Raw genomic sequence first — 18,419 nt, 5'->3', positions numbered from 1 at the left:
GGATACTTAAGGATTTCAGAGTTTGAACTAAAGGCTTTGACCACACAACACATTCAGCACTACATCTGATTTTAATGTTACTTCATTCTGAATCTATTTCACTTATGCATGGGGTTGCTGCTTGTGTTTTTAATTCACAAGCTCTTTCCTTCCTTGTTAGCTGAACATAATATGTTGGACCTATTGTAATATTAAATTGCTTCAGGGCTTTACCTGGTCTTGCCAGAGAAGTAGATGTGGAAAGCAACCATATATCAGCAGTACTGCTTAGGATTCTCGCACATTTCAGTCCTCAAGAAGACGCTGCACAGAAGTTGCCTTTTCTGTATTTCTGTTGCATCCTTCTGTCTGCAAATAAATGCAGAGTGGATCCTTGACTTCCCTTCTTTCATTTGTTGTCTGGCAAATGATATAGTAAAATTAATTCTTTCTGAAATAAGATAGATTGGAGAAGAAATTCAGAGCAAAAGTGCTGAAGCCTTAGAACTATATTCCTATTCTCACTCAGACTCTGTAAACAGTTCATTCCCAATGATCTTCTATTTTTGGCACAGCTGTGCCAAGAAGCTAGTTGCTTTTGCTGTTTAGTGCTTTACAGAGCCAATAGTGAACTCAGTTATATATCAGCTCTCTGCATCCATATTTGCAAACATAATGACCGGATGTTGCTATGGAAAGTCTCACATCTGGAATATGGCACTTAGGGAAACATATTCATGGGTTGTGCAAAAAATAATTCTTCATGTTCTTTTTGAAATCCTTTGCCTTTCATGGTGCTACTTCACAGATAGCATTGTCCAGACTGTAGTACAACTTAGACAGAGTCTACAGGCTCTGTATGAATCCTTCTTGACACTGTCTTAAACAATAAACTTTGTTTTGTCAGTATTTCAGGTTCCTATTTTAACTCTTGTGTTTAGAGTGCAGGTCTAAAGACAAATTTTGATCATCGTATTCATTCACAATCACCACTGGTCTTACAGTGTTTTTTTCCTAAAACAGTGAACACAAATGACAACTTTTCTCCCTGAAAAGCAGAGAACCTTATTTGGTTGCTGCAGGTGTTAATTTTTCACAGTAACATTTCCTCAAGGATATAATAAAATGAAATAAAATTCCAGACCAGATTGATAATTTCTTCTCATCCATATCTATTTTCATGACTAAAATTTGCAGTCCTGGCAAATACCTCATGTCACAGAAATTTTGTTAAACTGAAAAATATAAACAACAACATAAAAAAATCTTAGAAACAAAAGCATTGATGTATAATGAACATATATATGTAATTGCATTTAAACATCAAGAAACCCATGAGGAAGCATTTCTTTACTGTGCAGGTGATGAGGGACTGGAACAGGTTGCCCAGAGAGGTTGTGGAGTCTCACTTCTTGGAGATCTTCAAAAGCTGCCTGCACGTGGTTGCTCGGGGTATCCCTTCTTGAGCAGGGGACTTGGACCAGATGACCTCCAGAGGTCCCTTCCAACCTTAACCATTGTGTGATACTGTGATTACATGAATTGTGAATACTTTTTATTATGGAAGCATTTCCTCCTCATTTTACATGTTTCAGGACAATTCAGTTGTGTTCGTTTGTCACATGTACTATACATGACATAGTCCATTTATATCATGGGCGATTCTTTCCCTTCTTTGATATAATTTATTCTACAGATATTCTGTGAGAGCAAACTGTGGGACCTACAATTAGCTAGGTGGACAGTGAGGATGGTCGAGTCACTTAGCAAAAGATGGAGAAGACTAATGCTAAGAAAGAAACTAGCTGAAGGATTTTGGTAAAGGACGTAAAATAGTAAGTAAGTAAGTAAGTAAGTAAAATAGTAAATTAGAAAGGCCACTGATGTGGTTATAGAATCAGCCTGATTTTGGTCACTGTTGTTATTGTAATCCTCAGAATTATTTGGCACAAAAAGGCTTCATACAGAACATTAAGTGTGTCAAGTATCCATAACACCACAGTTGAAGGACTTCTTTCATGTTATTTCTAAGGAATCTATGGCAGGTATTATATGCTCTGTGCACTAAACATTCCTGTTTTAATAGAAATTTGCAGTAGCTCAGTAGGAGAAAGTTTTGCTAGTTAACAGGATTAACAGTTCAAGTCTTAATGTGGGTTGATTAGGTGAACTGATGCACCTGATAGTTCTGTTATCCCAAAAGCTTCATTTTGCGGGCTATACTTTTAATAGGAAGAGTAACAGTCTTGTTTGACACTAAAGAAACTCCAAGGAAGAGCTACATTTACAATTAAAACAAACAAACAAATGTTCAAACAAAAAGCAAGTAGGCCTTATTTTTCCTTGTACTCTTTAGACACGGACTACTGAAAGTAACAGGTGTAAGGTCTGTGTGGCATGAACACTTCCCATCATATAATACAAGAGAGTTTGCAAAGCTGCACAGGCCCACATCAGGCTAAGTTTTTTCCTTACATTTTCAACTGAATATGTGGTGACATTCTTTGCTTGTCATATACACTTTTAAGGTGTGCTATGTAACTACTTTCTTCTGATTTCTATTGTATTCTACATATCAATTCTATTGTTTCACAGACTGCCTCAACTTACAGAGGTTCTGTATAAGCAAGATACAGGTGCTTATACAAGGCTAAGTGGTTTCTTGGACACCTTATAAAGCACAGGACAGGTGTCTGTACAGAATAATGCTTAGCTGTCTTTTATCATCTGCAATACTTAAAGCATCATTCAACTTTAAAGATTGGCACCGTATGGAAAGTTAGAAATTTTCTTATTCTATTGCAATATGCTGAATAAAATTTTGCTTTTAAATAATCAAATAAAATATATATTTATATAACTAACAGTGGAAATACAGAATGACAGGTAATTATTACCAGAGTGCTAGAAATAGTGCTGGACTTGTGCAGTATACAAAAGTACACAAGTATAAAAAAATATGCTTATATTAGAGATCATTTATTACCTAATGAGAGCAGTCTGTGAATGTTCTTCTCTGAAAATACAGTGAGGAAGGGCAACTTTTAAGTATACAGAAAGTAGAATATTTTCTTGGGAGCCCCATACATTTGATAGAGTGAGATACATGTTTCAGAATAGAATGAAATTCTGCCACTGTCTGTAACTCAGGCACCTGAGTTGAGTGTGAGAATTGAAATGGGCGTTCAACACCACATTTCCTTATTTTCTAACACAGAGGGCTAGCAACTAGATCAGAGACTGCTTTAGATAAGCAATGCTCTTAAGCATTTTGCTGAAACTCTATCACACCCTAGGGGGAAAAAAAAAAAAAAATAAGAACTCTGGTAAACCAAGGAGGGTCATTCTTCTGGGAAAGCAGGACTTGCTGGGTTCCTTTTTGTGCTCAAAGGACACTCTAACCATCTTATATATTGGCTGCTTAATATTAGATTACAAAATCAGTCCTGGGGGCAGGGATCAGAAATGTTACTTCTCTCTTGTAGGTGAGTGCCCTTGTATACTATGCACAATGAAGACAGTATATTTTTGCATGTCCCAAATAACATGAAACTTGTAGAGGTCTCTTGTGTTTTGTGCTTCCCAGTAAGCTTGCATCCAGTCCAGCTTTTATTGCATTTGGGTGATGTGATATTGAATACATTCAAACTGGGAGAGCTTTTACTCTCAGTCTTCTAATTTTTTAGCAAGTGATCTACCAAACAATGTATTTCATCAATGAGAAAAAGGGCGATTGAGGAAGGGAAATAAAGGAGGAAACTGGCAGTTTTTCCCTTAACTATAACTTAAAGCAATCCAGTCAAAGCAACAGTTCATGGGAAGCCTTTTTCTGTCAAGTGCATTAGACAGATTGGGTCTCTCTGGGAACTTAGATATGAAGATGGCCAGTATCTAGAATTCTTTCAGGTTTAAATGGGACATGGATGCAGAGCTTCTTAAGGCTGGGGGTATTTGGTTAGGATTAGAAGGAGTGCCTTCAACAACTGATCAGTGTTTTGAGTTCTTCAGTTTTGATTTCAGATATATCCTCAGTTTAAGTCTCAAATGAACACAGAAGTAGTTGTATCACCAAGTGAAAATGAAATGTGACTGTTCCTATACAATTCTTACATGAGATTTCCAGTCTGAAAATAATGTAGACATTGCTGCTGCTATTCATAAGAACTTGTTCTTGTTGTTTAAGTGATTCCAACTGAAATGACCATTAAAGAGAAGTATAAGAAGTATTGATTCAACAGCTGGAGGGTCTTCTGACACAGAAATGGAAGTAAAAAAGTTCCAAGTGTAAAAGGAAGTTCAGGACTTATTCAGGAAAAATGGAATGCAGAAAGATGTAAAGAAATGATTAGGAGACCAGCATGGGAGTACAGCAGAGAGTAAGTGAAATATATTGTTAGCATTCTTTCCTGGGACAACAGGACATGAGGAAGACATTAAAGCAGCAATCTAAACTCTGCATTGTGCAGAAATGTCAATATAATAATGCAAAGGCTTTAAGAAAGATGGGTGATTTTACAGTATAGTTGATCAGGATCAAGGTTAGACAAAATATCCACATCCAAATACAGTGCATCCCACTATAGTTCTATTCTATTTTTGCATCCCTAATACGTGACCATTCATGATGTGGTATAATTTAACATCCTTTGCAGTAGTGTAGCTTTATACCATACTGATGACATTTTATATAATTGCCATTACTAGAATCAGGACTAGAGAAATGCAGCTATACAATGTGTTGATTCTCTGAGCCTTTTTATAATGTGGGAAACCAGGATTAATAAGGACAGAGAGCTGTTGTCCAGAGGAGAGCCACAAAGATGGTCAGAGGGCTGGATTACCTTTCCTATGAAGACAGGCTGAAGGAGTTGGGGTTGTTCAGCCTGGAGAAGGCTCTGGAGAGACCTTACAGCAGCCTTCCAGTACTTAATGAGGGCCTACAAGAAAGCTAGGAGGGACCTTTTACAAGGGCATGTAGTGATAGGACAAGGGGTAGTGGATTTAAACTAAAAGAGGGGAGATTTAAGTTAGATTTTAGGAAGAAATTCTTCACTCAGAGGGTGGTGAGGCATTGGAACAGGCTGTCCAGAGAAGCTGTGGATGCCCCATCCCTGGAAGTGAGAAAGTAGGCAGTGTGGAAATAATGTACACAGTTTATTTGAGTTTTAAGAAACTATTTGATGCAGTTCCACTTTGGAAGCCATTAAACGTAATACAATAGCAGATATAGAGTCATAGAGTCATATAGGTTGGAAAATACCTTCGAGATCATCAAGTCCAGTCATTAACCTTACCTGCTGAATCTCATCACTAAACTATGTCCCATAGTGCTTCATATATGAAGGGACAGAGAGAAAAAGTTCATGTAGGATAGGTTAATTTCATTTGTTCTTGAGTTGCTCAGATACTTCAATGTGCAACATTTTTTAGAGCCTAAAAATAATCATTAAAGATGTATTTGAGGAGGAACAATACATTAGGATGATTGCGGTATGAATCACCTGATGAACACTTGAAGAAAAAAATAAAGAAGGCTGAAGTAGAGGAATTCACTCTGATCTCATGTACCTTCCTTTCATGAGTGAACTCCAGTAAAACAGTTCCTGTGCTTTCCATGAAACCAGAGTAAGACTCAGGATTTAGTTTTGTGCAGCATAAGTATCTCTCTATCTATGCATTTGTGCATGTATCTTGGAAAACTGGCTACTGTGGTTATTGGTTTGCTTGACTGATCCACTTTGAAGTTTGTAATTTCTGTGCAGCCAGTTAGAACAAGAGTTCCAGCAGAGATGTCATGCACTGAGATTGCACTGCTCTAGTCAATGTAGGCACTGCGAAACTGACTACAAAGTCACTGCCATTTTAGCTGTCATGTATATCTCTAGTTAGAAATATATACAAATTTATGTAAATATGTAGATGGTTGCATTTCTCCAGCAAAAGTTTTCTTTTTATGAGAGACAAGCTTTCATCATCAGAACAGATATTCCAGTGCAGATCCGAACAGCAGTAGGAAACATCTTATAGAAGGAGGAACTGACAATTTCTAAATTGTTGGTGTTGTGCATTTTTAAGGTGGGCAGATAGTTGGAACAACCTCACTGGAAATATCCTTGCAGATGCAGTAGCAAAAGAAAAATCTTTTTTTAGATGTGTTACCACCTCATACAATTCCTACATTTGACAGGTCTCTGGTAATCTGATCTCCATCCTAGACATTGCCAATGTCATAAGCCTATAAGTCATATACTATGTACATGTAGTATAGATAGAAAATAAACAAGACATAATGAAGACTCTCCATAACTAGCTAGGATCTAGCTGCACCATAGAATCACCACTTCTGTTTTGTGAGGACCACTGCATACTTGACTGACTGGAATAGCATGGTTAAAAGAATAGGTTCCAATTTGCCTTACTCTTTTCTCCGAAGTTACAGCTGACAGTGTGCTTTCCACCTTACAGATTCTTCTGCCTTGTTCCCCTTCTCTTTAATCACAGTAATCAAAACTACATCTATGTGAGTGAATAAAAAAGGCCATAGTCCACTCATCTAATACTGAGTTCAACTGTTGCAGTATGGCTTGGGTCCATACAGCTAAGCTTTAACCTCCCAAAATAGGGTGACCACATCTGGACTGCTTCTTGGGAACGGTCCCTGACTAGCACCACTGCACTGTGCCTGAACACTGGTGGAAGGATGCTAAGTCGATCAAATCAAAATCATGCCAGGGTTTCACTAAAAGTTTAACAGCATGAATAATCAGATGCCACTGCTTGGTCTCACGTCCTGTCCCTGATTAGTTTGTGTTTGAATGGCTGTAACCGAAGAGGCAAATTACCCTTTGTATTTACTTTCTCCTTATTTTATGGAGTGTTAGTCAGCCTTCCCTGTCACTAAAAGACAAGAAACGAGAGAACTGTACAAGAAGATGGATCAAGTGATAAAGAAAAAAGATATAAACCCCCTAACAAAAAGTCTTATGTTTCAAATGAAGTGAAGCCTGTCACTCATGCATGCAGGAGTCTTTTTCCTTCCAGATCCCTTGCATCTGAAATCACTGAGGGGATAGAAAGAGAGATAGGAAGAAGAAATTTCAGAGATATTGTATTTTGCAGTTCTCATGCTCTAGAATGTTCATGATATGTATTTCTGTCTATTCCTCCAATTAGGTCAGATTATTGTCAAAGCACAAACAGGCATCCTTTGATAATGAAACGCAACCAAACATAAGTAATTAAACTTATTGTGGAGGTCAGACTAATCCAATAGGATATTAACTCCATCCATGTAACTCATGCAATCATAAGCACCCATCCCATTTGAGCCAACACTTCCCTATATGTTTGCTTGTGTCCAAAACCTCAAGATGGTTCCTTTCTCGTAGCTCTTTTATTCCATGCTCTCTGCAATTCTTTCTGTGTCATATTAGACATATTGTTAAAGTTCAGCAAAGTGCAATTTGAAAGCTCTGAGTGAAAATAATTAGGATAGAATTAATTCCATCAATTTCATTTATAGCCAGTCAAGAGGAATAGCCACTTTTAGGGATTAATTCAGCCAATCCACTTCAGATACCAAGTTTAGGATAAAATAATCTGAAGATGCATATTTTTTTCCACTGCCTAAATATGTGGTGTGAATGGCTAGTTCATATTTAGACATGTTGAATATGGACATCTGCATTGAGTCAGAGATCTAAACAAAAACAAATTATGTATCCCTACAGTAAGAATTTCCAACCTGTCTTTCTCAGAGATTTGTTTGTGAAAAAGAAATTGTTAGTTTATGAACTGAAAATTTGTTCTCCAGGTTGCATCTTTTGCAAAACAATGCTCATAGAGAGGGCTATAGGTAGGGGTTACTGTCTCATAAGCAACCTTTAGAGTAGCCCCATGTAGAAACTCCATATCAAAGATTTGTCTGAGTGGGTGTTCTCCCATTGGTGCAGCTGGTCCTCTGATCCCCTGCTGTCTCCCTGCTGTATCTCAGTATTTGGAGAATAGCTTTGGCTGCTTCATTGCCTGCTGCCTTGCTGAGCTTTGGAAACCTGAGAAAAAGCAAGAAACTGCCATAGTCTGCTGAGTCATTAGAAGGCTATGAGAAAGTGTCTCCCCTCCCTCATATAGACTTCCTGGGGAGCAAAAGATGAGACAAGTACCAGCCATCAGATAAAGCTATCTCATTATTTGCCCAGCCAGAAGTCAGGTTAAAACAGTTAAGTGCTGACTGAGCTAGATTATGGCTCTCAAAGAAGCGTGGACCAGGTGTGGATGACTGGCTAAATTGTACTGTTCTTACAAACCCAGCATATCCAACTCTGATCACAGATATTCTCGGTGAGTTCCTTCTCAAACCTAAACATATACCTTCATACCAAATATTGCAGATGCTGCAAAGGAAACAAGCAGATTTCATACCAAATGACCTTACTTATTTTGGGGTGTTCCTGTAGGTAACTGAAATGTATTTTCTGCTCTCTCTGTGGACAAAAAAAAAAAATCTCCAGCATATTCATTGCCTTTTGACTATTTGTTTGACTATTTGGAAATAATGTTTGTCTGTCAGGATCAAAAAGCTGGAGATTGTGAACAGGGGAAGTTATATTCTCTTTTATTTAATACTTATGCTATTGTATGTGGAGCACTAGATTTCATTTTAGGTTCAGCAGTACAAGACCTGAAATACTGGAGTCTAGAGATGAACAAGCAAGATGATTAAAAAGCTAGAACATGTAAGGTACAAAGAAAAAAAAGTGTTTGTTCACTCTGAGGAGGAGAAGGGCAACAGACACAAATTGTAACAAAAGAACTTCCGTTTAGAAATTAGGAAAAAAAATTTCACTGTAAGGGTGGTCAAACACTGGAACAGATTTCCCAGAGAAGCTGTGGCATCTCACGCCTGGATAGAGAACCTGCTGGGCCCTTTTTGAGCCAGAGTTGGACCAGATGACCTGCAGTGGTCCCTTCCAATCTCAGCTATCTCATGATTCTATGACACCAATGCAATGTGAAGTGGCGTGTGAGATGCTCTAAGATCAAAGAAAGCAAGGAGTGTCTTGTGGTGAAAAGAGGAAATCATAAACTAAGTACATTAGTTTGTCAAAAAATGGATAATTTTTAATAAACTGTTGCAATATCTGTCACTAGAAGCAATACTATCACAGTCAAGGTCTTGTCGGAGGACCTTCATCAGGTACCTTCAGGGTCCTTTTCCAAAACTGTATATAGCTACCTGTATCAGGTGGCTCATAGGACTTATAGTGGGAAAACAGGGATGATTAACAAAAGACTTCACTTTTAAAAAATATGTTGGAAGCCCATCTTCTGGATTATCTGATGCTCTCTCTCTCACAAAGTTCCTGCTTGATTCTGTTGTATTAGTGGGAATAACCCAAGTAAGAACCTCTGTATTCTACCAATATCTCATGTGAATACCTACAGATTAGAATGCTATTCATGCATGTCTGGCAGAGATAAGGCATAGTAAGAGGTTGCAAGGATAGGTTAAGTGAAGAAAAAAGAATATGTCATGGCATTGATTATATACAAACACCTATGCATTTAGATAAGAATACACTGGTTTGTGTAGAAATCAAAAATTTTGAAAATGCTGATATGCCAAAATAATTTATTAATATTCATTTTTTCTATTTCAAATGTATTTTAATACCAAAAAGGGGAAAAAAACAAGGAATGTTTTTGTATATCAGTAAACACTCCTGAGCAGGAAAGAAATTCAAATCTGTAAAGATCCCTTTTAAACCTCAGGAAAAATTAGAAAAAGAAAAAAGGGAGGAAAAAAAAAAAAAAGAAAAGTATTGCTTATTTTTCCAATGAGCAAATCAAGTTAAAAAGTGGAATACTTAGAAAATGAAAAGATCAAAATGTAACAGGGAAAAAGAAAAAAAAAAAGGGGGGGGGGGGAAATACATAGTAAAATTTATGTACAATATTTGAAAGTCTGTACGGGGTTGCTCTAGTCGTCATTCCTACCTTGCAATACTGGATTGTGCTGCAATATGCTGTGTTCTTTAGCTCAGACCTTCCTTGCCATGCTTAATGACTTCCGCTTTTCATTTATTTTACTTTGAATATTGGTTATTATTTGAATACTTCAGGAAGTATTTCAGTACTTCAGGAAGTACTTCAGGAACTTTTGCAGAGATGAAGAACTGCACATGGTCAACTTCAGTTTTCAGTGTGTGCCTGAAACAGAATAATTTGAAGGCTTAGGCTGTGGTCCAAATCCCATATCAATAAGAGTATTCAGACTTCTAGAGATTTTGCTTAGTAGAGTTATATGTGTGCTCTGTTTCTTCAGTGTGGAGTGGAGATGAAACCAAAACCATGTCAGCTGTTGGAAGCTCACTATAATTTGTATGTCCTCAGTTTCCTTACTTGTAGATTTTTCCAGAGGAGTATCCAATGTGCAAACAGCCCCCTACCCCATATGATGTTGTAACATTGCAAGATTTGGGATTCATTTGTGCCAAGACTGACTTGCTAAATATGCATGCACCTCACTTTACAGCTTAGGAGAAAAATGGTAGCACAGTAGTATCATACGCTGAGCACTTAGGAACTGACAAGTGGCAGTAGCAAGAGCAGTGAAGTGTTCAAAAACAGGCAACGATGCATGGATAATGAAACTCTTTCTCTGGGCAGGAAGCCTATATAACCACATATAGGTTCAGCTTGTTAGCCATCGTGTTTTCCCATGCTTGGGAGAAAGTGAGTAATTTGATACACAGACCACAGATTTGGAAAGTCTTGTTCATGAAGTCTTTGGTCTTTGATAGGAATGTAGCTGCTTTAACTGAAGTATCATTGCCTCTCTCTGCAGAATCTCTCAAACTAAATGCTGTATATTATCATTTTCAAAAAGAGGGTGCTGTTTTGCATGACTCCCTAAACTAAAATCATAGCAAGCCATTTATTTTGTCAAAAAAAAATTGTTCACATGTACATGTGATAGGAACAAAGAGAGGAAGCAATCACGGATATAGAAGCTATAGTCCTTATTCTCCAGTGACTCATTGTATGACATGGAAGGAGTCACTCACCTTCTCTGTATCTCAATTTCCCATCTGTAAAATGGGGTTAAAATACCTACCTCACAGGGGTGTTGTGAGGCTTTTTAACATAATGTTTGTAAAGTGCTTTGAGATCCTTGGATGAAAGGTGCAATAAGAAATCAAATTATTCACTTTTTTTTTTAGTGCCATACAAAAGTGCACTTGTGTTCAAGTGGCTGAAGGCTTCCAGCTCTTTAAAGATATTCCACATACCCTCCACTATAATTTCCCTGCCTGTCATTTGTCTTACCTAATGAGAGTTAAACACAACAAATATTGCAATCAGGAATATCTAAATTGTCATGGTATTCTGGGAATGAGGGCTAAAATAATCTGATATTCTTTTTAAACTATGTTGCATATTACTTTTCCACACAACCCCAAAGCTTACAGAAAAAAAGAGATATGATGACTTCATCCACTCTTCACCTGATTGGCTAACTTGTTTCTTTTTGAGACAAACTCAGATGCTTCTTCAAATTAAAAACTGCAATTTGACTCAATGGTTCCAAAAATTCTGTAAGGAGTAGAGTAGGTATTTTAGTGCTATATGCTTTACAGTCATTTAGCACATAGCCATTAAACAACATAGAATAAAGGTTGGTACCAAGTTAAAGGTTAAATCTTAGGAAGCGTAGAAACATGAAGTGAAAACAAGATTTGCTTTTACAGATCTGAATAAAAGAAAAGACACATAGGTTCACATAGAACTGCTGGGCTGGCATATTTTGTAGAAGTACTGTTAACTAACACACAAATTAATTCAGTACTCAAACACTCAGTTTAATACACAGGTGAGACAGGTGCTTCACTAGAGCAGGCCAGAAGTCTCAGGATCTAACAGACTCTAATCTGGAGAAGATGGTACAGTATACATAGATATCCTTTTCATTGAAATTAACTACTTCATGGAGATAAACGTGAAAAAAAAAATTGATAAATAAAGTAGAAAATGTAAGAAAAGGACAAAATTAAAAGAGGAGGAATGAAACTAGATTAAAATACTTTCGTTTTCCTCCCTCTCTCATTAGGGATTCATGCTTTACACTTTCTTCTCCTCCACCACCTTTTTTTCTTCTTCTTTTTAGGATTGAACGGGCAGGAGCCCTGAAAAGGATATAACCAATCAAACAGAATAAAAATATTAGTTACAGCTTTCACCCAGCTTCACCTACTCAAAAGGAATTTACATGTCTTCACTCATACAGTACGTGATTCATATTTTGACTTTTCACTGTTGTGGAGGCAAACTATAATACATCCCTATTTTGATGATCATTTACATTACTCTCATTCATGTAAACACAAACACAAAACCCCTTATTTAGAAAAAAAATCCTGAAAAATTTTCACATTTTGAAAATTTCTGTAGTATATCTACTACATATCTTAACAATTCTCTGGATCGCTCAAGAAAACGTTTCTTCCGACACTATACTTCAGCATCCTGCTAAAGTTGGACTTATTTCACCAGTGTTTCTATATGCCTCATGCTAAATGCAAAGGCACTGTCAATTCTGGACACATAACTTACTTCTTCTTTAATTACTTTGATGTTCTTTCTTCTACATCTGATTGCCCATCAGAAATAAATACAGTAAGCATCCCATAAAAGTAGCAGTTTCTACTGAGCAATCTTCTTGGCAATAGATTTTAACCTTAATATTTAAATTAATAAATATTTAAATGTGGGATTTGTTTGTACATTTCACTTTAGAAAATGATCATCAATGTATTAAAACATTTGCTTTTCAAATAGTACAAACTCATTATCTAGTAATCCTTAACTGCCTACTTCTATGCAGACATTCAAGGTGGACTTTTTCAAATAGGAAGCATATGTGGCATCCTTTACATTTATACTGACCAACTGATACTCTGATATACTTAATTTTTTAGTGACTGAAACATAAATATGAGTAAATTTTATCTTGAACAACTAAAATAAAACCACCTTTGATAATAAATAGGTAACCCACTACTGACTTAGAATAACTTGTTACGTAAAAATAACATACATACTTCCCTGCTAATTATCTTCCCATTTCATTCAAGTAGATAATATGAATTTTATAATACTATACACTTAGAGTTTTGTTTTTTTTTGTTGTTTTTTTGTGTTTTTTTTTTCCTAGACATAGCCTAGTTCTCTATCAGGTCTGCTGCTTAACTACAGCCTACTATCATCCCAGGATCCCTAACCACTGTGTAGAAGGCATACTATCTTGTGGCTGAAACATTAATTATTGTGCTATTGAGCTTTGTATTTAAAACGCTGATTTATTATCTTGTCCACTGACCTAAAAATTATTTTTATAAAAAAATATTTCCTATCATCAAAATGTTAGTATGCAAGCCACCTACAACCTGCAATTTCCTGCTTTGTTTTGTTTAACCCAAAACATAAAAGTCATACTTTAGAAAGTGCTACGTATTTAGATGTAACAGTGTTGCAAATACATCTGAGCTGAAAAGATGATATTACAAATTGATGGACTAGCTCTTGAGCAGGTGTTAATTGTCCTAGCTCTACTGATTTCTTTCAGTTTGTACCAGCTGAAACACTGGCCTAGCATGTCAACCTAATGACAGATTTAGAAACTTTCTTTTCAAGTTGTGATGCTAAATATTTAAATATTGCTTGGGTAGCTGATAATCAAAACAGAATTTATGAGACGTTCGTTAGTAAATAATGGTGAATGTATATCTGTATTAAGAATGGGTCTAAGAATGAGATAACTTCTGAGTTAACATGAGATATCAGAAAATGATGTCTGGATGATATTCATCTGAACAAATACAGATATCTTTAAGGTAGACATCTACTCTGAGCCCCTTTATTGTCCGTGAAGAGAAACAAGCACTTCTAGTAAGTGATTCATTTTATTGTGAGGAAGATAACAACCAAATCAGGTGGATTATAGCCTTAAAGTGTCTGCTTCTCTTTTTGACCAAGGACGGGATTATTGAGTAGCATACTGGGGTACGGATGCCTGCCTTACTCATATCTAAAGTTAGGTGAAATGAATCTCACCCTCAGGGCCTCACATTGACTCCACCTTATTAAGTTGCCCCCCTATTTTTCAGCAGTTACTAAAGCAAAGCTAAGTAAAACATAGTAACTTTGTACCATTCTGTTATAATATTCAGGCTAGTAGAAATAACAGCCCTACCATACATGTATGACCGTATAACTTGGGCTAGCATATTAACTGAAAATTGTATTATGCATATCATTGCTTCTATCTTCCCTTCATGTAACAATTACTTTAAAATTCTTACTTTTCCACAGTTTACATAGCTAAACTGAGAGATTTTGATTTCTACTGATGGATCCACTAAGTAAAATGTTATTTTGATCTTTGCATATAGTTACTGGTTATCTAGTGTTAATGGTGTGTATGGTATGAAAAAAAAAAAAAAAGTGTCAATTTTCTGTTTGTTGTATATTCTTTCTCTTTTGGTGAATGTTATTCACCATTAAGAGAATAAATCCAGTAGTACTCACTCCATTGCCACCTTCCACATTAACAGGAGATACAGGAGTGAGAAAAGTTTGAAACCTAGGCTATTATGTCATATCAGTGATATGATTGTAGAAAACCCCATAAAACTATAAATCTAGGAGTGAAAGGAGAAACATAAGTTTCTATGCCATAATATTTTAGCAGTAGTAGTAATTAGCATTTTGATTGTCTTTTTCTTATCATACTTGTGAAAGAAATTCATGAGAATAGCAAATAAGCAAAAATAGCCTTCTGGACTATAGAGAAATTCACTTAATAAAACTTAACTGCACATGGGCCTTAGTGTAATAGAATTGCTGTATGATTAACAATATTTGACATGCAGTTTGTTTTCTGTCCATGCGATTGCAACAACAGTTCCAATTGTAGCCACTTTTTTCTTTTCTTTTCCTTTTTCTTTCTTTCTTTGTTTCTTTCTTTGTTTCTGTTTTTTATGCAGAAGACCATCAAATGAATTGTCACAATACTCGAATAATGCAAGACACAGAAAAAGACGATAACAATAATGATGAGTATGATAATTACGATGAACTGGTGGCCAAGTCATTGTTAAATCTTGGCAAAATTGCAGAGGATGCAGCATACAGAGCCAGGACAGAATCAGAAATGAACAGCAATACATCTAATAGTCTGGAAGATGATAGTGACAAAAATGAAAATATTGGTCGGAAAAGTGAGCTGAGTTTAGATTTAGACAGCGATGTTGTTAGGGAAACAGTGGACTCCCTTAAATTACTAGCACAAGGACATGGTGTAGTGCTATCAGAAAACATTAATGACAGAAATTATGCAGACAATACTTCACAGCAAGATAATAGGAATATGAACTTTGTAATGCTAGGGAAGCCTGTGAACAATGGACTTACGGAAAAAATGGTGGAGGAGAGTGATGAAGAGGTGTGTCTCAGCAGTTTGGAGTGCTTAAGGAACCAGTGTTTTGATCTGGCTAGGAAACTCAGTGAGACAAACCCACAGGAAAGAAATCAACAGCAAAACATGAACACTCGTCAGCATGTCAGGCAAGAAGATGACTTCCAAGGAAGAACACCAGACCGGAATTACTCTGATATGATGAACCTAATGAGGCTTGAAGAACAGTTGAGCCCCAGATCTAGGACTTTTTCTAGCTGTGCAAAGGAGGATGGTTGTCATGAAAGAGACGATGATACCACCTCTATTACTTCAGATAGGTCTGAAGAAGTGTTTGATATGACAAAAGGTAACTTAACCCTTCTTGAGAAAGCAATTGCTTTGGAAACTGAGAGAGCAAAAGCCATGAGAGAAAAAATGGCAGTGGAAGCTGGAAGGAGGGATAATATGAGATCATTTGAGGAACAGTCTCCAAGACAACTTTCTGGGGATGACAGGAAGCCTAAACCCAGTGACGGCCATGTCAAAAAGCCATATTATGGTAAAGGTAATATTTCTATATACCGTATGTTATGTCATGAGAAAGTATGAGCTAACGTGTTAAGTTTTGCATAGAATTCTGAAATGAAGTTATTAATTCTACAAAATGGGAACTTTGTTTAAATTGTAGTAGTGTGGCATGATTGTAAAATAGTGTCATGCTGTGACTATAAAAAAAAAAAAAAGCTCATTCTGCAATGTTAGAAATCTGTACAGTATTTCAGTGAATATCATTTGGCTAAATTAAAAAAAAATAACTTTTCAGGGAAACAAAGCAAATAAGAGATCATGTTGAAAGAGGCAAAGATTTTTCTCAAGCATTTAATACATTTTATAGTAATTACTAAAAACAAACTATATCAGAGAGTGGGGTTTTATGTAGCAGGTAGTCAATCAGCTTTAAAGTGCATATTTTACAGGTTGGATTGGATAGGTGGCATCATGATTTATAAAATTATCATCAAACGACAGTTATTGATGAAGCCTCTCCCATCTAAAATGTAGAATTGCCTGATAGAAATTGAACAGTACCAGAATGACCGATAACATAAGATAGGGGCAGTGACTGCACATTAATTATCTTAAGATAGTAAGGTAATGGAAACCATTTGCTATGCAAGGCATGGTGTGGCCTGGGCTGAGATCAATAGCAATTTCTTTCTTATGTGCATTCCACTTCACTGGTTTCATTCCATTGTGGAAACAGTTAAGGTGCTGCCTTGACCATAATTCACTATAAAAGAAAACAAAACCAAAAAAAAAAAAGACAAACAAACAAACAAAAAACAGACTAAAGGTTACCTTTAGAATGCGTTTTAATTTACGGGATTATCCTGGTGATGGTGTTTTTATATTACCACACCACTCTTTAATGTATCAACATCTGTACATGTAGGGCTGTATCGTATAAATTGTTCAGTATATCCTGAGATTCACTGAACACCCTTAATTCCCATTGACTTTAGTGGAAGTTGAGGACATGGTATTTCTTAGGACTTGCTAAGCAGGGACTGGTCTCATCTTATATTTGTTATAACAATACTTGGATTCCTTTCTGAAAATGAACTGGGATGGTTGGCAATTTCCTCCTTTTTATAATTCCTTGTTTTGAAAGAGTAATTCCCTAAGATCTCCCTGTATCGTTCAGGTAGGCAATATCTTGGTCCAAGGAAGGCTTTGATCTTTTTTTACAAAACTTAAAGAAAAGTAATGTCCAGTCTCTTAGAAAAGCATGGAAATTACTGTTGTCAAATACTGTTGTGCTATGTATTTTAGTGAAGTATTGAAGTATTGTTGTTGGTTTAAAAAAAAAAAAAAACACCATAGTCCAGTGAATGCTTTAGTAACTTTGGGTACTTGGGGAAGACAATGTTAGTTAGTGTATTTCTGCATAGCCATGCAGATGTTGTTCTAAATGTCGTTTGCATATGACGTACATTAGGTGCTTTTTCCCTTTGAATATGTCTCTAATAAAACCACAGAAAACATGACAAAACATTATTATTTTTTCAAGAACCTTTTAATTCTGGTAACGTCCAGCCCTTCCAGTCTCTGTATGGATAGGAAAGCATTTCTGCATATTGATCTACTGTCTCCAAAAAGACAGTATAATCTCTAACAATGGCAAAAGTATGAACTAAATATTTCAGTAAATTCTAAAGCTTCTTTGAACCGTTCTGTCCCTTGGCAGCTGAATCAATAATGGGTCCAAACCCCAGCCAGAGACCCAAAAGACAACATTAAATGTTGTGGTAGTTTGGACCAAGAAACTTTGTGCAGTGGATAGCTCTACACCTTTTTTTTTTTTTTTTTTTTTTAAGGCAAGAAAGAAAAAACAATTCCTTCCTTACTTTGAAAAACATAAGAAACACTATTGCACTTGTTGAGAGAGGAAGCTTTAAGTAAGGCAATTGATTATATTGTTTGTTCTGAACTCACATATTATCTTCCAAATACTCCTGGAAGTGTTATCCACAGAGATGTATGATATGGTTAAGTGGAAACTTTTTGGGTACACAGGTTTGCAGTGAGAAATACCTCTGCCTTTTGTTTTGAGGAGTTCTGCTTTCAGAAATCACTGAAACAACCATTAAAGGACCACTAACTAATTTTTCCCTGCTGTTTAAAACTGTCTAAACAACAGTCTAAACTTTCTTCTGAAGTTTATGATTAAGACCTTTTGAGTCCTCTGGCAACATTCACTCAGCCAATACTCCCATTGTGACAAAGAACGAAGATATGTTGCAGAATTAAATAAAACTATGTAATATTTCTGCCATTTAGGATTTACAAAAGAGTATCTAGTGCTTTGTAACAAGTTATGGAAAGTTTAGTCAGACGTCTTCCATTAAAAGCAATGGGAAATTTTGCAAGTACAATTTTATGTGAGTTTTGAAATCATTAAGAATAGTATACAGCATCTTTT

The 18,419-nt window shown here is 36.2% G+C and overlaps 1 protein-coding gene across 33 annotated transcripts in view; it reads left to right on the top strand.

The window, feature by feature from the left end:
• MYT1L (myelin transcription factor 1 like) overlaps window positions 1-18,419 on the top strand; it is a 328,171-nt gene that overhangs the window by 230,561 nt on the left and 79,191 nt on the right. For 26 of the 33 annotated variants that reach the window (XM_066994876.1, XM_066994874.1, XM_066994866.1 and 23 more), the window contains one exon: window positions 15,024-16,001. In XM_066994876.1, the coding sequence (XP_066850977.1) occupies window positions 15,024-16,001 (978 nt within the window). The remainder of the gene's footprint in view (window positions 1-15,023; window positions 16,002-18,419) is intronic. The other 7 variants (XM_066994887.1, XM_066994885.1, XM_066994883.1 and 4 more) reach the window with 1 other exon arrangement.

The sequence above is a fragment of the Anser cygnoides genome, chromosome 3, assembly GCF_040182565.1.
Source record: "Anser cygnoides isolate HZ-2024a breed goose chromosome 3, Taihu_goose_T2T_genome, whole genome shotgun sequence".
Classification (NCBI taxonomy): Eukaryota; Metazoa; Chordata; class Aves; order Anseriformes; family Anatidae; genus Anser; species Anser cygnoides.
This window is presented reverse-complemented; position numbering and strand designations above follow the sequence as displayed.